The sequence below is a fragment of the Panthera pardus genome, unplaced genomic scaffold, assembly GCF_024362965.1.
Source record: "Panthera pardus isolate Hobbes unplaced genomic scaffold, ASM2436296v1 HiC_scaffold_1, whole genome shotgun sequence".
NCBI classification, from domain to species: Eukaryota; Metazoa; Chordata; class Mammalia; order Carnivora; family Felidae; genus Panthera; species Panthera pardus.
The window spans coordinates 86074883-86099761 of NW_026526654.1; the positions used below are offsets into that span (position 1 = coordinate 86074883).

At 37.8% G+C, this 24879-nt stretch overlaps 1 protein-coding gene across 4 annotated transcripts in view; it reads left to right on the forward strand.

The window, feature by feature from the left end:
- MTMR6 (myotubularin related protein 6) overlaps positions 1–24577 on the forward strand; it is a 40397-nt gene extending 15820 nt beyond the window's left edge. The window contains exons 4-16 of one of the 4 annotated variants that reach the window (XR_002079593.2): positions 1622–1779; positions 2548–2676; positions 5628–5762; positions 6417–6530; positions 7946–8078; positions 9038–9147; positions 9574–9699; positions 12999–13048; positions 13481–13681; positions 15863–15994; positions 16081–16207; positions 21916–22105; positions 24500–24577. Coding sequence is in view for 3 of the 4 variants with exons in the window: in XM_019447950.2 (XP_019303495.2) it covers positions 1622–1779; positions 2548–2676; positions 5628–5762; positions 6417–6530; positions 7946–8078; positions 9038–9147; positions 9574–9699; positions 12999–13048; positions 13481–13681; positions 15863–15994; positions 16081–16207; positions 18413–18673 (1676 nt within the window). In the remaining variant the exon portion in view is untranslated. Of the gene's footprint in view, positions 1–1621; positions 1780–2547; positions 2677–5627; positions 5763–6416; positions 6531–7945; positions 8079–9037; positions 9148–9573; positions 9700–12998; positions 13049–13480; positions 13682–15862; positions 15995–16080; positions 16208–18412; positions 20640–21915; positions 22262–24499 lie in introns of those variants that run through there. The other 3 variants (XM_019447952.2, XM_019447950.2, XM_019447951.2) reach the window with 3 other exon arrangements.
- The last annotated feature ends 302 nt before the right edge of the window (positions 24578–24879 follow it).

Genomic DNA, 24879 nt, shown 5'->3' on the forward strand with positions numbered 1-24879 from the left:
TGTGTGTGTATATATATATATATATGTGTGTGTGTGTGTGTGTATATATATATATATATATACACACACACACCACATTTTCTTTATCCATTCGTCAGTCGATGGACGTTTGGGCTCTCTCCATAGTTTGGCTATTGTTGATAATGCTGCTGTAAACATTGGGGTGCATGTACCCCTTCAAATCTGTATTTTTGTATCCTTTGGGTAGATACTTTAACTCTTAAGTCAAGTTCTTGTGCATTCTATTCCAAAAAATTTGGCTTAGAAATAATTAGCTACTTCTGATCTGACTTGTAAGAATGGTTTCCAAAGAAGGGGTAAGAGTAAAGAAAAAATGAAGCACTTAGAGTACAGATTTTAAAAAGCATAGATTCATGTTAATGTTTTTAAAGTTTGTTGGTAGCCAACAGAACAGCTTTCTTTTTTTTTTTTTTTTTTTCAAGTGGGTATCCCACAAATAAGGTATCCCAATGACTTGGAAATTGGTTGCTAAATGAGAAGTTAAGGAAGGTCGGGCTCCTTTGGTAGCAGCGGGACTAATATATTTAATCACCCAGAGTGGAACATAAGGGAGATCACCAAAGGAGAAAGGGAGGGTGAATCCAACTTTAGTAGAGGTAGGAGTGAGAGGCATGTAGGCCCAAAAGAAGAATCCTATTACTACTTACGCCTTCAGGATCTGGAGGCTTCCTTCCCTCAACATTGACTTGAATTACATAGACCTTTCCAGGGAGACAAAGCACACTGGTTACTAAATGTACTTTTTTGTTGAACACCCGGACCGTAGTGACCTAGGAGCAGGTGTATGTACGCCCTTCTCTGCTAACACATAAAGCCTGTAGCATTTATCCCAGTGTCCCAGGTTACGCCAAATCTTACAGTAAAGATGGTTCTGTCACTTTAGGGGCTCAACGCTGTTCAGGAACAAGTGCTGTCCGGAGCTCTGTACAACCATTGCGGCTTTTGGTGGACACTGTCCTATAGGAATGTACGTGGAATGTAGCGTGGAATAGGAATGTATAGGAACGTAGCATTAGTGTTTTCATTTCACATCTCGTTTGGGAAGAGTGGTGGGTGAGAAGTGTGTACGTCATTAGAAGTTTACTTTTAAAAAGAAGTATTACACTAGGGTATGATAATATAAAAATATTATTTATTAGCTTTTGCTGATGATATAAATTGAATCTCAGATTGATATCCCTTTAGATATAATCATGTGAATTAACAGACTGAGAAAATATTCAGTTCAAATATGTTCAGGTATTAGTTATCTCTGAAAACTTTAAAGGAAAAACGAAGGGATAAAACTGAAAAACTGTTGGGGTGCCTGGGTGACTCCGTCGGTTAAGCGTCCGACTTCGGCTCAGGTCGTGATCTCACAGTTCGTGGGTTCCAGCCCCGCGTCGGGCTCTGTGCCGACAGCTCAGAGCCCGGAGCCTGCTTTGGATTCTGTGTCTTCCTCTCTCTCTGCCCCTCCCCGGCTCACACTCTGTCTTTCTCTCTCTCAAAAATAAATAAACGTTAAAAAAAAACAACAACTGAAAAACTGTTATTTGTAGAATTTTAACTATAAATCCTATAATAGTAGCAGCTTAACATTTATGTGTTTTGTATACTACAGCAAAATATGAAGATCTCTATGCATTCTCTTACAATCCCAAACAAAACGATTCGGAGCGACTCCGAGGCTGGCAGCTCATTGACCTTGCCGAGGAATATAAGAGGATGGGAGTGCCAAATTCAAACTGGCAGCTGTCTGATGCCAACCGAGAATACAAGGTAACTTAGCGACCTTTTTTTTTAAGTTTTTATTTAAATCCCAGGTAGTTAATGTACAGTGTAATATTAGTTTCAGGTGTACAACACAGTGACTCAACACTTCTTTAAATTTTTTTTTTTTTTTCAACGTTTTTTATTTATTTTTGGGACAGAGAGAGACAGAGCATGAACGGGGGAGGGGCAGAGAGAGAGAGGGAGACACAGAATCAGAAACAGACTCCAGGCTCCGAGCCATAGGCTCAGAGCCCGACGCGGGGCTCGAACTCACGGACCGCGAGATCGTGACCTGGCTGAAGTCAGACGCTTAACCGACTGCGCCACCCAGGCGCCCCTCAACACTTCTTTACAACACCGGGGGCTCCTCACAAGTGCCGTCCTTAACCCCCATCACCTGTGTAACCCTTCCCCCCCCCCCCCTTCCCCTCCGGTAACCATCAGTTTGTTCTCCGTAAAGAGTCTGTTTCCTGGCTTGTCTCTCACTGTCTCTCTTTTTTCCCCTTTGCTCATTTGTTTCGTTGCTAAATTCGATGTACGAGTGAAATCATGCGGTATTTGTCTTTCTCTGATTTACTTCGACGTAGCAACCTTTTGGGAGAAATTCAGAAAATGTTAGTCCCAGAGCCCGAGAGTGTCCCAGCGGCAAGTTGTCTGTCCGTATGTGTACCGCACTTGCATTTAATAAGTTTGAAAGTTTTTTGAAGGTGGTTTTCAACCTCATGGTTTTTGAATGGTGAGAAGAATGGTTATGTTTCACTTGTTTTTTTACAGATTTGTGAAACTTACCCCAGAGAACTTTATGTTCCCCGAATAGCAAGTAAACCAATAATTGTTGGTAGTTCCAAGTTCCGGAGCAAGGGAAGATTCCCAGTTCTTTCCTACTATCATGAACATAAAGAGGTAAGAAAAGGTTTTCTTTTTTCTTTTGTTAATTTACAAACGACGTGTAACCCCTCTTCAGGTTTAAGCACCCTAAAGAGCACTTGCTTTTACATCAAGAGATCATTATTATAACGTTGCTGATAGGGAACTCTGGGTTACGTTTTTGAAAGACAAAAGTAGCCTGAAATACAGAACCTTTCCTACTTGTCATGTTTCTTTCCTCTCCCGCCCTCCTTCAGTCTTTCCTTCCTTCTCATAGGGACCTGAAAGTACTAGGATTAAGGCACAGATAGGTTCTTCTTTCCTGTGGTTCTCTTTTCATCCTGCGTGTATTGGGGGAAACCACAGTCTTGAGAAGCCAGCTAAGAAAAGAAGAAAACCAAGGGTATTTCAGGCTCTCAGTTTTTGTAGAAAGCTCTTCAAACAGAAGGATTCTGCAATATGAAGAGGGGGAGGAGGCATCTTTGTACTGAGATGCTGTAATAGGGATTGCCCATTACCGCAGAGTTTTCTTTGTAGCTTGTAATAGTAGGCCCCGAGGTACTATGTGTTAGATGCTTCATATGCATGAAATCCCCACGACAATCTGATAAGTTAGCCTCTACTAACTACCTGTAACTTTCAGATGGGGAGACTAGCAGAGTAAACCACTTTTCCTAGATCTAACAGCTAGTAAGTTGGGGAGTCCCATGCCACTTCTGACTCCCAGTCCTTTGTGACCTGATTGTTTCTCCTCAGGAAGCTTTTAGAATCTGCTTTTCCCCCTAGTGTTCTGAAATTTCACAGTGAGGTGCTTTGGCGTGTTTTTAAAAATTCTCTTTGGGAACTCGCTTTGGGGAAATTACTTCTCCATTTCTTTAGTAACTTCCTGTCTTCTTTTACTTTCCTTTGTACGTGTGTGTGTGTGTGTGTGTGTGTTGGCAAATGGGCTAATGGGCTTCTGTAAACTTCCGTTTTTCTTCATTTTCTCTCCTATTTTCCATCTCTATTTTTTACATTTCCTCGACTTCGTTTCTAGTCCACTTCTTTATTTTTGCTATACTATATTTAAATCTAAGAACTCTTTTGTATTTCCTGAACTTTTTAGACACTTTTCTTGGCCGTGATGACTGGGTTCTCTGAAGATATTATTTTGCTTCCCACATTAGTTGTCTGTGGCTCAGAGTTCCTTTTTTCTGTTTATTTTTTTGTTTGTTTTTCATGCCTTTCAGAATACCTGATTCTTAGCTGCCCTCTCATATTTAAAAGTGGGGTACTACAAAGCTGTTCAGAAGTTTGTGTGCATGTGTGATCTCTATCTTTGGATTCTTTCTGGGGTTTTTTTGTAATTATTTTTTAATGTTTGTTTATTTTTGAGAGAGAGAGACAGAGTGTGAGCAGGGGAGGGGCAGAGAGAGAGGGAGACACAGAATCCAAAGCTGGCTCCAGGCTCTGAGCCGTCTGCACAGAGCCCGACGTGGGGCTTGAACTCACGAGCTATGAGATCAGGTCCTGAGCTGAAGTCGGATGCTCAACTGACTGAGCCACCCAGGTGCCCCCCCCCCCCCCCCAACCGCCCCATCCTCCTGTTTTTTGAGGGTTACACCCACAGCTGTGCCTATTGTCCAGAGTCTTGGGGTTAATCCTTTTCATAGGATAAACTTTGTCTTCAGGGTGAGGGAAGATGTGGGAGCCTTAACTAGTCCCCATACAGATATTCAGCCAGTTCTATTTTCAGTTATACTCTGGGTCAAGCTTTCAGAGGTAAATCAGAGGTAAATTTTGCTGCTCAGAATACTTGGTTCTTGTGGACTTATAACAACTTGGCAGCTTTCTTTGTTCCAGTAAATTGGTTATTACTTATCAATTTGCTTTCATTTACTGAAATTTTATTAATATTTCTACTGTACTTTTCTCTTTTCCATTCTCTTTGATTTTTTGATTTTATACATTTTAGATGTCTTTATTAGAATTTTAGTTCAATTTTAGAAGGGAACCAGAGGTAAAAGGTAAAACTTTAAACAGAAATTCTCAATCTACTCTTCATAACAAAGTCGTAGGGAGTTATGACTGGGTATGGCCTCTATTTGACACACCCACATTTGTATACAGTATTTATTGGAAAGCTTGGCTGAAAATAGATATTCAGTGCCCAATTTAACAAATCAGAAAGTGTGTCTGAAAAGAATGTTGTAAAGCAGTCCTCATTTTCTTCTATTTTATTAGATTCTCATGGTTTTATGTATGAATTTAAAATATGTGAATGTGTGAATTTATGTTACTCTTTTTCCTTCATGTTAAACACTGTGGTTGGAATGTTGGGTCGGGTTAAGTTGGAGTTGGTATGGATGAGATTGGAGAAAAAGTATATGGGTCTAAATCTTTCAATCTTTCTTTAAGACTTTAAAATGTCTAATCCAACATTCACTACTTCTTACAGATATGTTTGCCCTCCTAGATTGACTATGTTTTAACTCAAATTTAAACTGAAACTCATTTTTCTTACTTTATGTCTCATTTTATATTAAGATCTGATTTCTCAGTAGAGATCTAAAAGCTTTGGGAAAGTAAAAGCTCAAATGTTGCTATTTTTAAAAATTTTGTTCTACCTTTATTGACTAATCTCCTACTTGAACTTGAGTTCAAAGTATTTTATAATCTAGAGCATAGAATGCAAGTATCTTAGTAGGTTACATGATAGAGAATTGACCAAGTGTTGCTTCTTAGAATTTAGGAATTTTTCATCAAACTAGGCAAGGAAGCATTTCAGTTTCTTACTAGAAGAAAATATTGGGAAAATTTACATAACACCAAGATATTAAAAAAAGCGTTTAATTCTAATAGTATTTTAGAGTTAACATCTTCTAATTGTCTTGCCATCTTTTAAACAGATTACATGTTTGATTTTAACTTTTGTTTTTCTTTTAAGCATTTTTTAGACATGTTTTAGACATCTCTGAATAATCTGTTTTCTGTCCTTTTAAAATTAGGCTGCCATTTGTCGATGTAGTCAGCCACTATCAGGATTCAGTGCCAGGTGCCTGGAGGATGAACATTTGCTTCAAGCCATTAGTAAAGCCAACCCAGTCAATCGCTATATGTATGTAATGGATACCAGGCCCAAAGTACGTGTCTTGAATACAGTACAGTCTGTTTGTTTCATTATCTTTGTTACTTTAATTAGTGAGATTTGATCTAATTGCCCATAATCGACCTATCTGAATCCTAGTTTTAAAGTAACTGAGGCTAATGATACTGAGGAAAGCAGCCTTTAAAAGGATGCCAGGTTAGGAGACTTGTTTCCCAGATGTGTGATTTCTTATGTCTTTTGATTTATATGTAAATTTAGAAAAGCTGAACTTTATATTGAGAGCTCTTGTTGATGTGTAAGTCTTATGTTATTGTGAAGAAATATTAAATAGTATGTGTGTTGTGAAAAATTAGAAAATCTTACTAAATTTTTTTGGTAGAATTTTTAATTGTCAAAATACTTTTTGTTAAAATAATGGGCCTTAATTGAAATATTCAAGAAAATAAGGAAAATAGTGAGTTCAACTTAAGAAACATTGAACTAGAGAATTATAAATAGTAAACAGGAAACGGTTGTTCTGTTAGGCATCTATAATGTTAGGTTAAATTTTGATCATTGGGCCAAACGTCAGAATCCCTTTTCCTTTTTATAAACACCGTTAAACAACTAATGCATATTGGATCCTGAAACTAAAGTAATTAAAATCCTCAATGGTAATAGCTAACATCACTTTTAATTTTTATTATAGCATCGCATGCAGAGCTGGTGGGCTACACAAAAGGACATTGGCAGAATTATAGTGAGGATTTCTTCAAAAATCTGGAATGATGAGAAAATAAGAGAAAGCGATGAGAAAAAGCGAGTGAGCGATATAGAACACGATTTTAGGCAGTTTTGTTGAAAGGAACGGTAGTTGTTCTAGAAGTTATTCTCATCATTGTGCATTCTCACAAAAGATAATGGAAGAAACAGAAGATTAATTTGAAGATTAATTTGAGTAAATTAAGAAATATTAAAAATTAGAAATTGATAATTTGATCTTTTATCTTAACAAGAAAAGACGTTCTTAGAAGTCTGGAATGTTGGTGATATCGTAAGACAAATTTTATTTTACTTCCTTGTTTCATCTAGGTGGGTTCATAGGTCAGAACTACTTTTAGATGATATTAGATATAAACGATTGTTGTAACACAAGACTTTCTGAATATGAGGCCTGAGGGCAATCTGTTCCTCAGGACCTTATACCTCTCATTTGTATAATTGACTTCCACACAGAAAACAGCCCTCTCTCTTTGTTTTGTTATACTAGTTAAACTTGAGTAGTGATGTGGAAGCATTTTAATCTCTGACTCTCACCTGATGAACTCAAATTTATGTAGTAATAATGTGGAAGCGTTTTACTATCTAACTTTCACCTTAGGTGCGGAATCACCAGTGAGCCAGCAGTTAGAATTGAACTGTTCTCGTTACCAAACTGGGCCCCCATCCACTGGATGAAAAGCTACTTTTTCTTTCAATTTAGGTTTTGTTTCATCCAAGTTGATAAGAATACTTAGTAAACAGTAATAATGTGTAATATGAAATCCTAGTCTGGAAGAATGAAAACATGCCAAATCTTAAATGAGCTTCTACATTTGATCTAGTGACCAAAGACATTGGGCCTACTGGCAGTCTGTTTTTCTCCTTAGTTTGGCCCAGTTCTTGGAGATGTATCAGGCTCGTGGATTACGTGCCATGGTATGTACCATGTGGGCCTCCAGTAATCTCTAATGTGGAGGACCTCGAATAACCTGACGTGCATTTCAGATCTGATTCTTCAGGGTCCCTGTGGCTCTCCGATGGTCAAGGGCTCCACAGGCTTGCTCTGAAGTGGGTCTCATTCATTCTGCAACAGAAAAACTTCCCAGCTCTGCTCATCTCTGAATCATTTAGGATTCAGATAAGAGATATTTCTTTCTTCTTCTAAATTTTGAAATACTGCAAACGTATGGAAAACCGACTACAAACATAAGTGAATTAGTTTCATAAATTATTTGTGGGGAACTTCTTGTCTGAACTTTCCATTATATAGCAATCGTGTTGTTAGTGGCCCTTTTTACTGTTAATAACATATGTGACACTTTTATTCATTAAAAAATGGTAGCATATTCAGTTTTAAAGTGTTCTTTAAACTCTGTGGTAAAATATGGTTCATTTAGTGCTTTCATGATGTTTTGGTGAACTAAATTAAAAGATAAAAGCAATTTATCTCTCAATTTCTAAAATTTTAAATTTTAGCTGAATGCAATGGCCAACAGAGCAGCTGGAAAAGGTTATGAAAATGAAGACAACTATTCTAATATTAGATTTCAGTTTGTTGGAATTGAAAATATTCATGTCATGCGGTCCAGCCTTCAGAAGTTATTGGAAGGTATGAATTATTGCTTGCCTTGGAGGCAACTTTGTCTAATAGAAATATAATGCTAGTCCAATTATAAAATTTAAAATTAAGGTAATTTAAAAATTTCCTATACATTCAAAAAAGTAAAAAAAAAAGTTGAAATTAATTTTAACAATGTACTTATTTAACCTAATATATTAAAAACATTGTGTTAACGTGTAATCAGTATAAAAATTAGTAATGACACATTTTAGGTGTTTTTGTTTTTTTTTAAAGTCTTAGAAATTGACTAGTGTGTATTTTACACTCTTACAGTGCATCTCAGTTTGGACTAAACATATGTCAATAGCCATATTCAGGTAGATAGTGGCTCCTGTATTGGACAGCAAAGTTCTAATGGTGTTACAGAAATTGCTATTGTTAGATTGATTAATTGATCATAGTAATGCTCTATTTAAGTACTAAGGTGTCTTTCCAGTCATGGTGTGGAATTTTAAAAATTAAAATATCAGGGGCACTGGGATGGCTCAGTTGGTAAAATGTCCAACTCTGGATTTCGACTCCAGGTCATGATCTCATGGTTCGTGAGTTCATGCCCTGCGCTGGTCTGCACTGGCAGTGCGTAGATAGCCTGTTTGGGATTCTCTCTCTCCCTCTTTTCCTGCCCCTCCCTGACTCGTGCTCGCTCGCTCGCTCACTCTCAAAAATAAACTTAAAATTCTTTAATGAAAAAAAAAATCAGACTTTTTAATTAAACACTTTGTACTTAAGTTTTTTTGAGAGGAGATTGGAGCTTTACTTAAGCATGAAGAATGACAGAAAAACATACCCCCAAAATCCATTATTGAGCTTCTCCTAGCATCTTTTCATTTATAGAGTCCTTTTTATTTTGTCCTCTTCTTTTTTTCATTTAACTCAGAGAGAGCTTGAGGAGGAAAAGTGGAGACTGTAGCCTCATTCTAATTGAAAATTTTTTCCTTCTTTTCTAGTTAATGGTACCAAAGGGCTTTCTGTCAGTGATTTCTACTCTGGTTTGGAGAGCTCAGGATGGCTTCGCCATATCAAAGCTGTTATGGATGCAGCAATCTTCTTAGCCAAAGTAACTCTTCTTTTCTCATATTTGGTTTGGGGGTTTATACTGGTTGGGAAGGAATACATTTATTCTGTTGGGACCTGGTATCTTTTCCAGTCAGATAAGTTTTATTACGTGTTACCTGCTTAATGAGGCTTCCTTTCATTTGAGCTTTAAAAGATCACGTGGCACTTCATGTAGGGACTTAAAAAGAAATCCCCAGATACTTTGACACAGCGGTTTTGGTTTTGGTTTTTGTCGGTATGCTTTGGGTTTTTATTGTGTTTTGCCTTTTTTTTTTTTTCTTTTTGGAAATTATGCCGTGACATTACCATTGCAATCCTTGCTCTTCTGTGAAATGCAATACTTGCTAGTGTCGTTTTTAAATAGAACTTAATTGATGTCACTAAAATGTATTCTGCTGTAATCTAAGTATGTGACCTTTCTTTCCAGGCAATAACGGTTGAAAGCGCAAGTGTGTTGGTACATTGTTCTGATGGTTGGGATAGGACGTCCCAGGTCTGTTCCCTTGGCTCTCTCTTACTGGATTCCTACTACAGGACAATCAAAGGATTCATGGTAAGGAGTGATTTGGCTGGACCAGTGATTCTCAAATAGGAGCGATTTTGTCCTCCCAGGAGACATTTGGCCATGTTAGGAGACAGCTTTGATTGTTACAGAGAAAAGGATTTAACTAACATTTAGCTGGTAGAGGGCCAGGATGCTGCTCATACTCTATACCACATAGGACAGCACCTGCGGCAAAGAATTTTCTGGCTTAAAATATATATAGTGCTGAGTTTCAAAAACCTTGAATCAGACTGATTTCAATTTGTGCCACCTCTTTGAAAACGAGTTTCAAATTAATTAATTAATTTTAATTTGTAGAGAGGGAGCAAGCTTGAGAAGGGAGGGAACAAAGGATTTGATGCAGGCTCTGTGCTGACAGGCTGACAGCAGCAAGCCCAATGCAGAGCTTGAACTCGGGAACCACAAGATCATGACCTGAGCTGAAGTCGGACACTCAACCGACTGAGCCACCCGGTGACCCAACAACTTTTAAATTTAATAGTTGTTTCCTAAAATGTTATAGTAGAAATATTCAGTATTTTCTCCCTCATTTTTATCTAACTAATATGAGTGATATAGTAAAGGCACAAATAAGAGTACTTAAAAATTATTTTTTAGGTGTGCCTGGGTGGCTCAGTCGGTTGAGCATCCGACTTCGGCTCAGGTCAAGATCTCGCAGTTCGTGGGTTTGAGCCCCACGTTGGGCTCTATCGTGACAGCTCAGAGCCTGAAGCCTGCTTCAGATTCTGTGTCTCCCTTTTTCTCTGCCCCTCCCCTGCTTGCACTCTCTCTTCCTCTCTCTCTGTCTCAAAAATAAATAATGAAAACATTAAAAAAATTATATTCTAGAGGAAACTTTCTGTTTAAAACTCCTTTATTTGTTAATTGTAATTACACGTTAGGAAGCATGTTTTATATCTGAAGATTAAATTTCTAGTTGAATAGATTTTCTTTGTTATTTTTTTTTATTTTTATTTCTTTATGTTTACTTATTTTTGAGAGACTGGGAGAGACAGAGCACCAGCAGGGGAGAGGCAGAGAGAGGGAGACACAGAATCCAAAGCAGGCTCCAGGCTCTGCACTGTCAGCACAGAGCCTGATGCGGGGCTCGAACCCACAAACCACGAGCTCATGACCTGAGCTGAAGTTGGATGCTTAACCGACTGAGCCCCCCAGGCGCCTCTAGGTTTTCTGCTCTGTGAAGCTAAAGCCCTGGCTCCTGTTTTTTGTCTTTTAACGTGATTAGATTTTCAAAATTTGCATCTTAACTCATGGCAAGTAAAGTAAATGAAGCGAAGGTAGAAAGTTGTCATTAGTTAGAATTATTAAACGTAGTGCCATCTTTAAGACAGAGGGAAGTTCACCATCACCAGATCCCTTTCAGCACCATTATTTGGTGGCACTAACATACCGAATCTGGGATAGGCTGAATGGAAGTGCTCCTGATAAAATTATGTGCAGCTTACCTTGAGAGTGTAAGGTGAGGAATATTTTCTGTGCCATGTCTGGCTTTAATTGTTTGCTAGACATTCAAATGAAGTCATGTGATAAATGCCCTGGGACAGAGTGAGAGCTTCCCAGGCAAAAGGAGCAATGAGAACCAAAGCATAGATCCGTTAGCGGACTGCAGGTATGCGTGATGACTGGGGCTCAGGATGTCAGAGTGGGCTACTTGGGTGCAGAAGAATATAGTGAGATGAAAGCCTCAGGAAGAGAAGACTGAAATTTGACCTTCACCTTCTTTGGGTAGTGAGAGCCATTAACGGGCTTTAAATAGAGGGAACAGTAACTTGCTTAGATCTTTGTAAAAAGGTGGCTTGGTGTCTTCCAGGTGGAGGGGAGTGGATGATGGAGGGCAGGAGACCAGTGTAGAAACTGGTAAGCTAACTCAGAAGAGAAAAGACAGCCAGGAGTAGGGCAGTCCCACACAGATACAAGAGGGTGGGGTTCAACCTCCAGGAATATTGAGAAAGTAGAGTCGTAAGAATTGCTCCTGGGTTAAATGTGCAGTAGAAGAGAGGAGGACCCGTCCAGCATGATTTCCCAGATCTGGACTCAGTTGCCAGGATGGATGGTGCTGCTGTCTTGCTCTTTCTACTGAGAGAAACAGATGACTAAGTTTCGTGAGAAAGACACTGAGTGAAGTTTTAGATGTGGGTGTGGAGAGGAAAGGCAGAGGGCCTGCAGTAAAATTTGGGGCTCCAGCCTGAAGACCGTTTGCCTGCGGTCACACAAGTGTGGAAGTGGCAAAGCTAGGATTTGAACCCATGCAACATGGCTCCAGAAACTGCATCTTTCCCCATCACATTACATGGCCTTCTGGAGAGACTTAAAACAAAATCAGAGAAGCTAAATGTGGCAGTTTTAATACTGAAAATGTACTTGGTGATTAGATAATGAAATTACGTGGTATACTAAGAAGATACGTTACATAGATTAGACTGAAAAAAATCAGAAGCCTGTCTCTTCAGTAGAGTTGTGACAGAGAAAACAGATAAAGACCGTTCATTCGAGAGGTTGATATCAACATTTGAATTTGAATATAAACTTTTCATTGCTCTCTCTCTCTCTCTCTGTCTCTCCCCGTCTCCCTCTGTGTGTGTGTGTGTGTGTGTGTGTGTGTGTGTGTGTATTTTTTTTTTTTGTAAGCACCATATAAGTAATGTACAATAAGCCAAAAGGTTTAAAACATATATCCCAGTCTACCACCCACAGTTAACCACTGTTACCATTTTGATTTATATTTTCTTAGTTTTTTTACTATGCAGATATTACACATAAAAATGTAAATGTACTAGTGCTTTATAGCATGTACTTTTCATTTAAAATGTAATAGATACAACTGAAGTGATTAAGTCACAGGACTACCGTTTCTTTTATGCATCATTTTTACTCTTTGTTAAACCAACCCTTAATCCAGGTTCTTTCTATATTTTGCCTATAATTAAACAAAAATTTGGGGGCACCTGGGTGGCTCAGTTGGTTGAACGTCTCACTTCGGCTCAGGTCATGATCTCGCGGTTCATGGATTCAAGCCCCGCATCGGGTTCTATGCTGAGAGCTCAGAGCCTGGAGCCTGTTTCAGATTCTGTGTCTCCCTCTTTCTCTGCCCCTTCCCTGCTCACGCTCTGTCTCTCTGTCTCCAGAATAAATAAACATTAAAAAACTTAAAAAAAAAATTGTTTTGTTCTGTTTGCAACCATAAGTTGAAAGGGTAAATGCTGTTATTAAAATAATAGTTTTTAATCCATTTTAAACAAAAGAAATTGAAAGTAGTTGTAAATTGCATTTTACTTTTTCTTATTAAGGTTTTAATAGAAAAGGATTGGATCTCTTTTGGACATAAGTTTTCAGAGAGGTGAGTCATACTTTTACACTTATATATTTTGTAAAATTAATAAAGCTATTTTAGAGTGCCAGAATATTTCTGTTCTTCATGAGCTCACATGTCCAGAAGCAGGTGAGAGTGCTGTTTTTTGTATGAAAACTGATTTAATTTTTTTCTGTTACTTCTTTCAATTCTCATACCTTTGTTAATTTTTATGGCAATTCATTACCTTCCTTCTGTCTGGATTGTGGTACTTAGAAGATAACATACCCTTTAAAGTTGTGGTTGAAAAACTCAGGTTTAAATTGCTTTAATAAAAAAATATATATATATACTTTTTTAATGCCAATATCACAAAGTTTTTGGTTCGTGTGTTTGTGTGTGTGTTTAAATTTAATAATACCTGAACACTTGTCTTCTCTCAGAGGCATTTTCAAAAGCTTGTACTTTCTGGGGGGTTAGGTGTGGCCATTTGGATGGTGACCCAAAGGAAGTCTCACCGGTGTTTACTCAGTTCTTGGAATGTGTGTGGCATTTGACCGAACAGTTTCCACAAGCCTTTGAATTCAATGAAGCGTTTCTCCTTCAGATCCATGAACATATTCATTCATGCCAATTTGGAAACTTCCTTGGAAATTGTCAGAAGGAAAGAGAAGAACTCAAGTAAGATGGTTTGCTTCAAATGGACTGGCTTTTTTTCCTACTTAGCTGAGGTCTAACATAGGTCATGGTTGAACATAATAAAATAACTTGACAGTTTGTAATAGAACTGAATTTTATTGTCTGTATTTCCGAAGCTAAGTACTTTCTGAAGATCTTTCACATCCTCAGGTTAATGGTAAAAACACATTTAAAAAATTTGTTTTGAAATGTGGCATACACATGGAAAAGTACATATAGCTTAAGTGCGAAGCTCAGCACATCTAAAACTCATCCATCCATGTAACCAGCACCTAGAACAAGAAGTATTGCCAACACCCTGGAAACCCCCTTCATGTTCCTTTCTAGTCTGAATATATATTTAGAACAGAAAAGCCTTACACTGTTTCATTTCCTACAAAGTATTGATCACTAAGCTTTAAGGTTTGGTAAAGAATTTTACAACTGTTGGTTTTAAGGTAAGATGAGGCTTTATATTTCTTGCATTTCTTTTTCTTTAATAATTTTATTTGGGGGGCGGGGGGTGGGGTGGCGCACCTGGATGGCTCAGTTGGTTAAGCATCTGACTTCAGCTCAGGTCATGATCTCATGGTTTGTGAGTTCGAGCCCCACATCGGGCTCTGTGCTGACAGCTCCGAGCCTGGAGCCTGCTTCGGATTCTGACTCTCCCTTTCTCTGCCCCTCTCTCACTCATGCTCTGTCTTTCTCAAAAATAAACATTTAAAAAAAATAACTTTTTAAAAATTCTTTTGAAAGTTTATTTATTTAGAGGGAGAAAAAGAGAGAGCACGCAGTTGCTCACAGGGGAGGGGCAGAGAGAGAGAGAGATAAAGAGAGAGAATCCCAAGCAGGCTCCTTGCCGTCATCACAGAGCCCAACGTGGACTCTGTCCCACGAACCGTGAGATCATGACCTGAGCCAAAATTAAGAGTTGGACACTCAGCTGACGAGCCACCCGGTGCCACAGTTCTCACATTTCTAAGCAGACAATTGTTTGGGGAAAATATGTTAGCTATAGTGTGTCTGTCCCTGAATTGGGTCTCCTATCTGTTCTTTCCTAACCAGTCTTTGGGAGTAGGGGTTTCTGGCTAGATTTTGATGCAAAGGAGATGTGGGTGGGATAAGGCCGTGAGAAGTTCTTACATTTTTTTTAGGTTGAGTTTCTGCGTTTAGGTTTCTTACAAGCCAATAAAGAGCAGGTATAGATTCTTGCGTATCCAAGGACTAGAGAAGCTAAGTCTGATAGTAATTTGAAGACAGCCACACACTCTCACTCTCAACCAACTCAAAAGCAGGACTGAGAGCACGTGGAAGATTCTAAAGATGTGTGAAAGGAATTGCAGCTGAAATCAAGTATGACAGAGATGAACAAATCAAAGACCATTAAGACTCGAGCTCCACGCTGTGGTAATTCAGTTTATCACAATTTGGAGCAGATGATGCTGAGTACAGAGCTATTTTAGGAAAAACTGCCCTCAGTTAGTGCCAAACATCCTGTCAAAAAGGAAGATGGTAGTAAAAGCATGTATTTCCTATTAGTCTTTCTCTAAGAACTTACCCGTCTTAGGGATCATAGAAAAATGAGCAAACTCTCCCCTTTTCCCTGTACTCCTATCTATTTTATGTTTATTTCGTAAACGTACCATCTAAACCATTCTACTCTTTATCCACTTACTTCACCTAACGTATTCTTAAAATTGCAATATAATTGGTGTGTTTTTACTGTTGAATAACGACTTGATTTTTCCCAATTCCCTTTTATTGTACTCATTCCCACTTAAATTTGTCCCTGCTCCGCAATTACTTGTACTACGGCCCCTATGGAGGGTTAAAAGAATGAGGCAAAGAGTGATACAAGTATCTTCCTCTGTATACATGTGTATAGTGATTTGAGATAGGTGTCACAGAGACCACGTTTACGAAGTTGTGGGAGTTGAAAGGAATCTCTTAACGTGTATGGTTGTGAGAGAAATGGTAGACCTGTGTTATGTTCAAAGAGACATGGTTTTATTTCATGATTATGAGTGGAAAGGGAGAATACAGAATGCAGAGACAAGGTGAGGTTAGACTGTGACTAGAAGGAAAAATTAAAACTGCAATCTACTTGGGAAGGAATTGCCTGATCTATAAAAAAGGATTATTAGCATCTGTGAGAAAGCTCTTTGTTTTTCTCGTTACACCAAGGTTAAAGGAGAAGACTTACTCCCTGTGGCCTTTTCTCCTGGATGACCAGAAGAAGTACTTAAATCCTCTCTACACTTCCAAATCTCCAAAATTTACAGTTTTGGAGCCAAATACAGTATCTTTCAATTTTAAGTAAGTTGGCATCATTGAGGTATTTATACTTGTTTTTTTTTCAAACACAATTTATTGAGCTGTTGTTTTTTGGTTTTGTCCTAAAGGTTTTGGAGAAACATGTACCACCAATTTGACCGAACATTGCATCCTAGACAGTCTGTGTTTAATATAATTACGAATATGAATGAGCAAAATAAGCAGTTAGAGAAAGATATTAAAGACTTAGAATCTGTAAGTATTCTGAAGTGTCTTAATATAATACATTTGGAATATTAAGTTAGTTTATTTCCTTACGTTGGAAGTGTAAATTGGTATGTAGAAACCTCTTAAGTTTGAATTGCTTTCCCTGAATTTTAATGTTGAAATACTAATACTGTACAGCTGATGTACAATATCTGATGACCCTTGAACAACATGGGTTTGAAATACACAGGTCCACTTATAAGTGGATTTTTTTTGTTACAAATACAGCACAGTACTGTAAATATACTTTCTCTTCCTTATGCCTTTCTAAATAACATTTTCTTTTCTCTAGCTTACTTTATTGTGAGAATATAGTATATAATACATTGTAACATACAAAATATGTATCAGTTGACTGTTTATGCTACTGATAAGGATTCCAGTCAATGGTAGGCTATTAGTAGTTATGTTTTGGGGGAGTCAGAAGTTACATGTGGGTTTTTGGTTGCAGGGAGGTTTGGTTCCTTCAACCCCTGTGTTGTTCAGGGGTCATCAGAAAAGTAGAGATATGAACGTAATAAATATTGGGGTATCTTTCACGCTTTTTGAGATTTTAATATTTATCATACCTCAGCACTTTTTTTTTTTTTAAAGAAATGAAATGGGATATATTTGAAGATCCTGTATACTTCTGCTCAGCCCATCCCCACATAATTTGGGCGGAATTTAGCGTTAATTATTCCTGTGCATATTTTTATACTTCTGTCTGTCTTTTTATTCAGAATTTATAAGACTGTTTTATATGATTTAAAATATTATTTTTAATATTTATTAAAAAATACAAAAGAATATATTTTCTAATAAGGTATAAAAGTAACAGGCAACATGATTGCACATGTACCCTTCACCCGGCTTGAGGAGCTGCACGTTTTAAAAGTATATAAAGGTTGTTATATCGTCATGCTTCATTTTACTCGACATTGTTTGAAATTTATCCATGTTGATACATGTAGCTTTAATTCGTTTTATTATTAACTACTGTATAATATTCTCTTATATGCATATATCACAGTCTCTCCATTCAGCTACTGCAGAACATTTCATTTGTTTTCAGTTTTGGATTTCCATGATCACAAATGAAGTTGAATGACTTTTCATATATATGCCGGCCATTTGGTTTTCCCTTTTCTGTGAATGGCCTGTTCCAACCTCCACTCATTTTTCTGTTGGCATATTTGCCTTTTCCTTATTGATCCGTAAGGGTTCTTTATATACCAGATGCTAATTCTTTGTTTCATATCTATCTATCTATCTATCTATCTATCTATCACAAGTGGCATCATTTAGTCCATTTTTGTCTTTTCCATTTTATTTATGATATGTTTTGTGTACAAATTGATGAGTCTTTATGTTCTATGCCTTCTTTTGTATCTTGTTTAAGAAGTTCTTCTCCACTCTAAGACTTTCGTATCATCTTTTTGTCAGTCATCATATAGAAGCAAAAAGGATCAGCAAGTACCTACTTTAAAAATCGTAGACAGTTGTAACTCAGACTGTCGTGTCTGCCAATCAAGCAGGACTGTTCCTTAGTCATCTGTCAGAATAGGAGGTAACTAATAACCGCTTGAGGAAGCAGTAGGAGGATGTGTAAAAAGTGAGGCAAGCCCAAGACGTAGGTGACACAAGCAGATTGGCTGGAGAGCGGTCCAAAGATTTGGAGAGCGTGATACTTTGCCAAAGAATACTTCTAAAATCTTGTGTTCTGTTTGTTTTGTTTTGTTTTGTTTTGTTTTTTTAATCTTGTGTTCTAAAGCTGGTTGTGCTTACCTAACAAACCATTATAGTGAAACCATGTAAGAAAGTTCTTTAGGCAATAAAACCTTTATGTAAGTAAGTGTGTGTTTATTATACAGTTGTGATTCAGGGTGAAGGTCTCAAACACATGTGTTTCATTATAAAATGTTTACTTTTTTTTAATACTTTCTAGGTAATGTATATCCTTTTCAAATATGAAGGCTTAGGATCTTTTGCAGTCGAGTGTAATAACCATTTTTCACTATAAAAGTTGTATAAACAGGATTCTCAATGATGTCTTACTCTTCTGCAGTAGATTTTATTAATTTTTTGAGGTTTAACTTTGTATTGTTCATAAAGAGAACATTTGCAAAAGCTTGGTTTCTTCTTTCATCTAACCTGTACTGAACGTGTAGTATGTGCAATTAGTAATTTTTTTCAAATTTGGATTTGTTCTAGAAAATTAAACAATGTAAAAATAAGCCAACAGATGGAATTCTCACCAAGGAATTGATACATTCAGTTCATCCTGAATCACCTACCCTCAAAACTTCCTTGTGTTTCAAGGAGCAAACTCTGTTACCTGTGAATCATGCTCTTCGAACTATAGAGGGCAGCAACCCCGCAGATAATCGTTACAGTGAATACGCTGAGGAGTTTTCCAAATCGGAACCCGGTGTGGTCAGCTTAGAGTATGGTGTGGCAAGAATGACTTGTTAGATGCATAGAGTATTTTCTGGACTGACTGTAGTGCAAGAATGGATTGTGAGAATGGTCTTTGCGCATGACCAAAAGGAATTTGTCTGATAATGATTTTGGAGTCGAGTAGTCGAAGAAAGGGTAATAACTGCTGTTGTGGGAGAAGTAAGTCCATTTCGTTGCATTTCCGGCAAGGAATGACTTTCAGTTCTTTAAGAAACGAGTGGTATGGGTGGATCTACTCAGAACACAACTTGTACTGTATACTAGTGAATTGACACTTCTGTATGATTGGTATGTTAATTACAGCCAAACATGAATAACTTTCCTTAACTCTAATTTAATTGACCAAGTTCTCCCTTACTTAATAATTGACATGGCATGGACTTATAATTATGTAACCATGAGTATTTACATATTTTGCCTAGTAGTGATGTTTAATGTTGAAGTGCCATGAAAAATACTTCTAAGAAAGCCTTAAAAATCTCAATTTATTCTTTACTCTTAGGTTTTATAGCCGAGAGCAAGGTTTTTTTGTTTTTTTCTTTTGGTCAGCCTTGTTTTATCTGTAAAGAATTGCACTCTCATTACTGCAGGGGTTGCATGCTACAATACTCCTGTATAAACAGATGTACAAGTCCCCTGTTAAGTTCATGGTTGGCTGGTCCCACTTCCATATTCAAGATTAATGAAACTGAAGGTTTAACTCTGATTCCAGTTTGTGCAGTGCTACACTTGATGACATTACTTACAACTTAGATTACTGATTTCTTGAATACGTGTAAACATATTTGACTGTCTTTTATGTATGGATTACTGCATTCTTTTGATGCTCTGTGGTTGGCTTTATTCCTTTTTTAACTGTGTAACTTTAACAAGCTAAGGCTCTAAAACTGTTCTTAGAGACAGTGAAGAGTATATAGATATATACGGTTTTATCTTTCAATGAGTTGCTCTTCCTAAAACAAACTTTCAGTTTCCTTAAAATTTTGGGATTAAAAAAGGGAAGTTAGTACAGGTAGTTTAGATTTTGCTTGGTTGCATGAATTTTAAAGCAGCCATTTCTATGTGGAACATTTTTATCTTATCCGTTAACATAGGGGAAGAAAAGGAAAATTAAGGATAGCCTAGTACAAAGTTAATGTTTAGCAAAACAGCTTAAATGCTAGGAGGTTTCTGTTTGCCTTGTTATGTTAACTGTTTCTGTGTGCTAGTAACATATCTTTAAATGAAAAAAAAAAATCACATGCATTTGACGGTCTTCACTCAGCTGGCTTTAAAACTGAAGGTTTAAGTACACGGCTGGCAAGAGATGTGATTCAGGGAGAGTAGGAAACCTGCGTAAGATCCCTAATGCTTCTCTTTACTATGCTTATATCTATTTTATTAGTTTTGAGCATAAACAAGTATCTTTTTCACATGGGAAAAAAAAGCTTTATTGTATGGGAACTTACCTAATCCTGTTTATTTTTCCAATGCTTTTGTGTAATGCGTTATGTAAGAAGAAAAATACTCCTTTTTAAACAGTGACAGAAATGCACTATAAAATATAGTTTGTGATTTAGCCAAGCCTATTTCCATACTTAATTAAGCACTGGGACAGGAACCTTAATCTTTGTGACCACAAAGGGAAGCTTTTGTGCCTTGTTGCTTGGTTCCAGTTAACTGATTGTGGTTTTAGAATCTTCCATGGCAGACTTCTCATATTCACACGTTTTTGGTTTATCTTCACCTTCAGGCATATATATGTGTATTTATGTGCTCACACATGGACTGAGAAATCAGTTAACATCTGAAGTGACCTACAGCGTATATGCTGGCAAAAAGCAGATTGTGTATGTGTCTTATAAAATTGAATTTATGTTCAGTGTGTTTGGGAATGTATAGCATGTAAATTATTACATACGTTATTTAAAGGTAATTAAATGTTCATATTTTACTTTGAATGTTTTTCTTCTGTAAAAAAACCCACAAAAAACAAATGGCATCAAGTTGTGATGGTTCTTTCTTTCCTCAGTTCATTTTCCCAAAGGTTGATGTTGATAAATAATAACTTACATAAAGATAATTACCAAAATATTTAAAATAGGCACAGTGGGCTAAAAGGCTCAGCAGATGTAGTTGAGTCACTTAATTTTGGTGGAAGGCAGTGTCCAGTAAGTGTATACATTTGGTAAAATGTCTTGCCAAAGGCAGATCTGGAGGTAAATGTGAGGAGGAAAGTGACTTGCAGGAAGGAGTTTATATGGGGGTGTTTTGAACAGGTTAGCTAAGCCAGAGTAGCTCAGGGAATCCTGGCTAAAAAAGATGGAAGGAAGTCTTTTTTTTTTTTTTTTTTTTTTTTTTTTAATTCTCTTTATTTAGTGGAGTAGCAGGGCAGGGCGGGTAGTATCAGGAACCCCCCGCCTCCTTTTTGAAAGACTATTTTTTAAAGAGAAGTTTAGGTTCACAGCAAAATTGAGAGGAAGGTCCGGAAATTTCTCACGTACCCCACCAGAGTGGTACATTTGTTACAACTGATAAACCTAAATTGATACGTCGTTATCACTCAAAGTCCACGGTTTACCTTAGGGTTTATTTAGTCTTGGTGTCCTATATTCCGTGGGCTTTGGGCAAATGTATGATGACCTTTATAGTATCATACAGAGTATCTTCACTGCCCCCCAAATCCTCTGTGCTCTGCCTATTCACCTCTCCCTACCCACCCACCCCTGGCAACCACTGATCTTTTTCCCGTCTCTATAGTTTTACCACTTCCATAGCGTTGCATAGTAGGTATCATACGGTATGCAGCCTTCAGATTGGCTTCTTCCACTTAATAAATGCACTTCAGGTTCCTCTCGGTTTTTTCATGTCTTGATCGCTCCCTCACCGAATAATATTCCGTGTCTGGATATACCACGGTTGATTCATTCACCTATTGTAGGGCACCTGGGTGGCTTCCAAGTTACGGCAGTTTTTAATAAAGTTGCCTATTAACATCTCTTGTGCGGGTTTTTGTGTGGACAGAAGTTTTCAACGCCTTTGGCTAAATGCCAAGGAGTGTAATTACTGGGTTGTGGGGGAGGAGCCTGTTTAATTTTGTAAGAAAGTGCCAAAACGTCTCCCAAAGTGGGGGAGCCGGTGGTATTCCTACCAGCGGTGGATGAGACTTCCTGTTGTTCCGCATCCTCACCAGTGTTCACCGTTGTCGGTGTTCTGCGTTCCGGCCGTTTGAATAGCCTTTTTTGACCTCTTTTTTTTTTTTTTTTTTTTTTTTCCAGGTCCGCTTTAGAGTACTGAAAATTCATTCAGTTGGCATTCTAAGTTGGATGAAATTCTGATCGTTTACAAAACTATATAAGGAGAAGTTGCAGGCTTTTATCAGTGATGTCGATCCATTTTCATTGGCCGTGTTTTGGCTATTCTGTTGGCTTTTCCGTGCAGTAGTACAACTCGCATTAACATGTTTTGGTTGGTTAAAACGTAGAGCCTGTTTTTACAAGTACAGAACTATACGCTTTAGAAGGCTGTATCTAGAAAAAGTCTGTAAACTAAGATGACTGACTATCTTAAGAAAAGGATATATACTATTGTACTTATCAGAAAATAAAACACGAATTTCTGCCATTTTTCTAAATGGTATTAGTGCTACTCTAATTATTTCCAAGCAAGTCAAATACCCCTTTGCACAGCAACTCTTGTCAAAGCGTGGAATGTGTAACCAAAAGCAACCTTCAGAAGCATTTGCACTTAACAATATTGTGGAGCTTCTGTTGCAGAATGGTAGGAGAATCACATTCTGAATCGCCTACCCCGGTCAGTAAGCGTCTCTCCTGTTCTTAAAGGAAACGCAGAATTACTTTCCCATGAAGAGCAGTAATTTGGGATGCATCGTACTTAAGAAACATTGCTGCACAAGATGGGTGAGAAAGAAACCTTTGTTTTAGGTCACCAAGAGTTTGGGCTCTGTTACTGTAGCATAACCTAGTTCATCCTGAATGAGGAAACCATTAGCACACCTAAGAAGTTAATAAGCCTCTGATTTCATCTAGATTCCAGCCCCTCATGGTCTCCTAAGGGCCTTTTACTTATTTTTGCACTATCTACAGTTAAGGTTCATGCATTGCATTTGCTTGTACCTCTCTAGGCTCTGACGTTGAACAGTCCCCTCACCCTTTGCAGTGACATCTTGAACCAGACCAACTGTAGGGTATCTTACGACTTCCTGTACCTCCTTACTCAGGAGGATATAATAATCAGCCTGTTCCACTGTTTTGATGATAAATTCGATCACTTGGTTGATCTCTCCTTCTAAAGGTACATTTGCCCCCCACCCCCACCCCGGCTTTGCACTTAGCCAATTCTCTGCCAGGTGATTTTTTTTTTTTTAAATGTTTATTCATTTTTGAGAGACTGAACGTGAGTGGGGGAGGGGCAGACAGAGGGAGACACAGAATCCGAAGCAGGCCCCAGGCTCCAAGCTGTCAGCACAGAGTCTGATGCGGGGCTTGAGCTCACGAACCGCGGGAGCATGACCTGAGCTGAAGTCGGACACGACCGACTGAGCCACCCAGGCGCCCCATCTGCCAGGTGATATTTTGACATCAAAATGAATATCCCTTTCCCTAACAACTTGTCCATTTGATAATGTTTGCCTGGATCAGTTATTTCATTGGGTGCTCCAAAATGCTGATTTTCTAAATTGTCTTTTCACTTTTACATTTATTTGATGGTATTTAAAGAAGTGCTTTCACTCATCAAATGGGAAAATTCTTCTGGAAAAGGGCCTGATAAATGCTTAATTCTTTCCCTTTAATCACTAATTTTCAGAGTAAGGAGTTGTAATACCTCCAAAAATTAGTTTTCTCTCTTTTTCTGTAGGGATGTGTATTTTTCTAATCAGTTGCGTAAAGGCTCTTTTTGCACACTGTCTGTGCAGAAGAGGTCCTTCAAGTTCCTTTCATGTCCGTTCATGTACCAAGTAGTTTAGAGCACATTTTTGGATTCTGACATGAGTAGATGTCCCAGGCCCATCTTGTGCTTTCCTGGCTCCAGTTTTGGGATTGGCCATTTCTCCAAGGAACCTTTGTTCCTGTTAGTGGGGAATAATATTTAACACCAAACTCTGGACATCACATGTGCTCATTGCTCCTGGAGCGTCACTGCTTCCAGGCCCTTTTAGTGGACAGAACTAGAAAATTGTACTTCTAAAAATAATAAATTTAGGGGTGCCGGGTGGCTCAGTCAGTTAAGCGTCTCTTATTTCAGTTCAGGTCATGATCTCATGGTTTGAATCCCATGTTGGGCTCTGTGCTGCCACTGCAGAGCCTGTTTGGGATTCTCTCACTATTGTACTCTCTCTCTCTCTCAAAATAAATAAACAAACTAAGTAACTAAATAAATAACTTTAAAAAATAATAAGTTTAGACAATATTAATTCAAATTATTATTACCACAGGGCTTTCTTTGGTCTATTTCTTTTTTCCTTATACTAAAAATCCTGGTTTCTAATAGCATGTGTATATTGACCTTTTTTTTAAAAGTAGGCTCCATATCCTGCAGAGTCCGAAGCAAAGCTTGAAATCACGACCCTGAGATCAAGACCAGAGCTGAGATCAAGAGTCGGACGCTTAACCAGCTGACCCACCCAGGCATCTCTTGACATTTTTTGTTTTATTCTACAATATACTACAGTATACAAAATATAGTTTCACAATTGCAATGTGTTACTACTAATGATAGAAATACGGAATAAAAGTTAAGATTTCTTTGCAGTTCTCTTTATCCTTGTGTATATCCTACCAAGGACATAAAGAGAATTATATTCAAAAGTCACTTGAAATAATTTCTCTGTTCACATTACAGGCACACCTGAGAGGTACTGGGATTTGATTCCAGACCACTACAACAGAGTAAATATCACAATAAAGTGAGTCAAATGAATTTTTTGGTTTCCCGATGCATATGAAAGTTATTCTTACACCATACCATAGTCTATTAAGTGTGCAGTAGAATTACGCCTATAAAAATAATGTATATACCTTAATAACACTTTATTGCTAAATAATGCTGACCATCATCTGAGTTTCCAGTGAGTCATAATCACTGATCACAGCTCACCATAAGAAATATAATAATAATGAAAAGTTTGAAACATTGAAAGAACTACCAAAACGCAACACAGAGATAGGAAGTGAACAGATGCTGTTGGAAAAATGGTGCCGATAGACTCATTCGATGTAGGG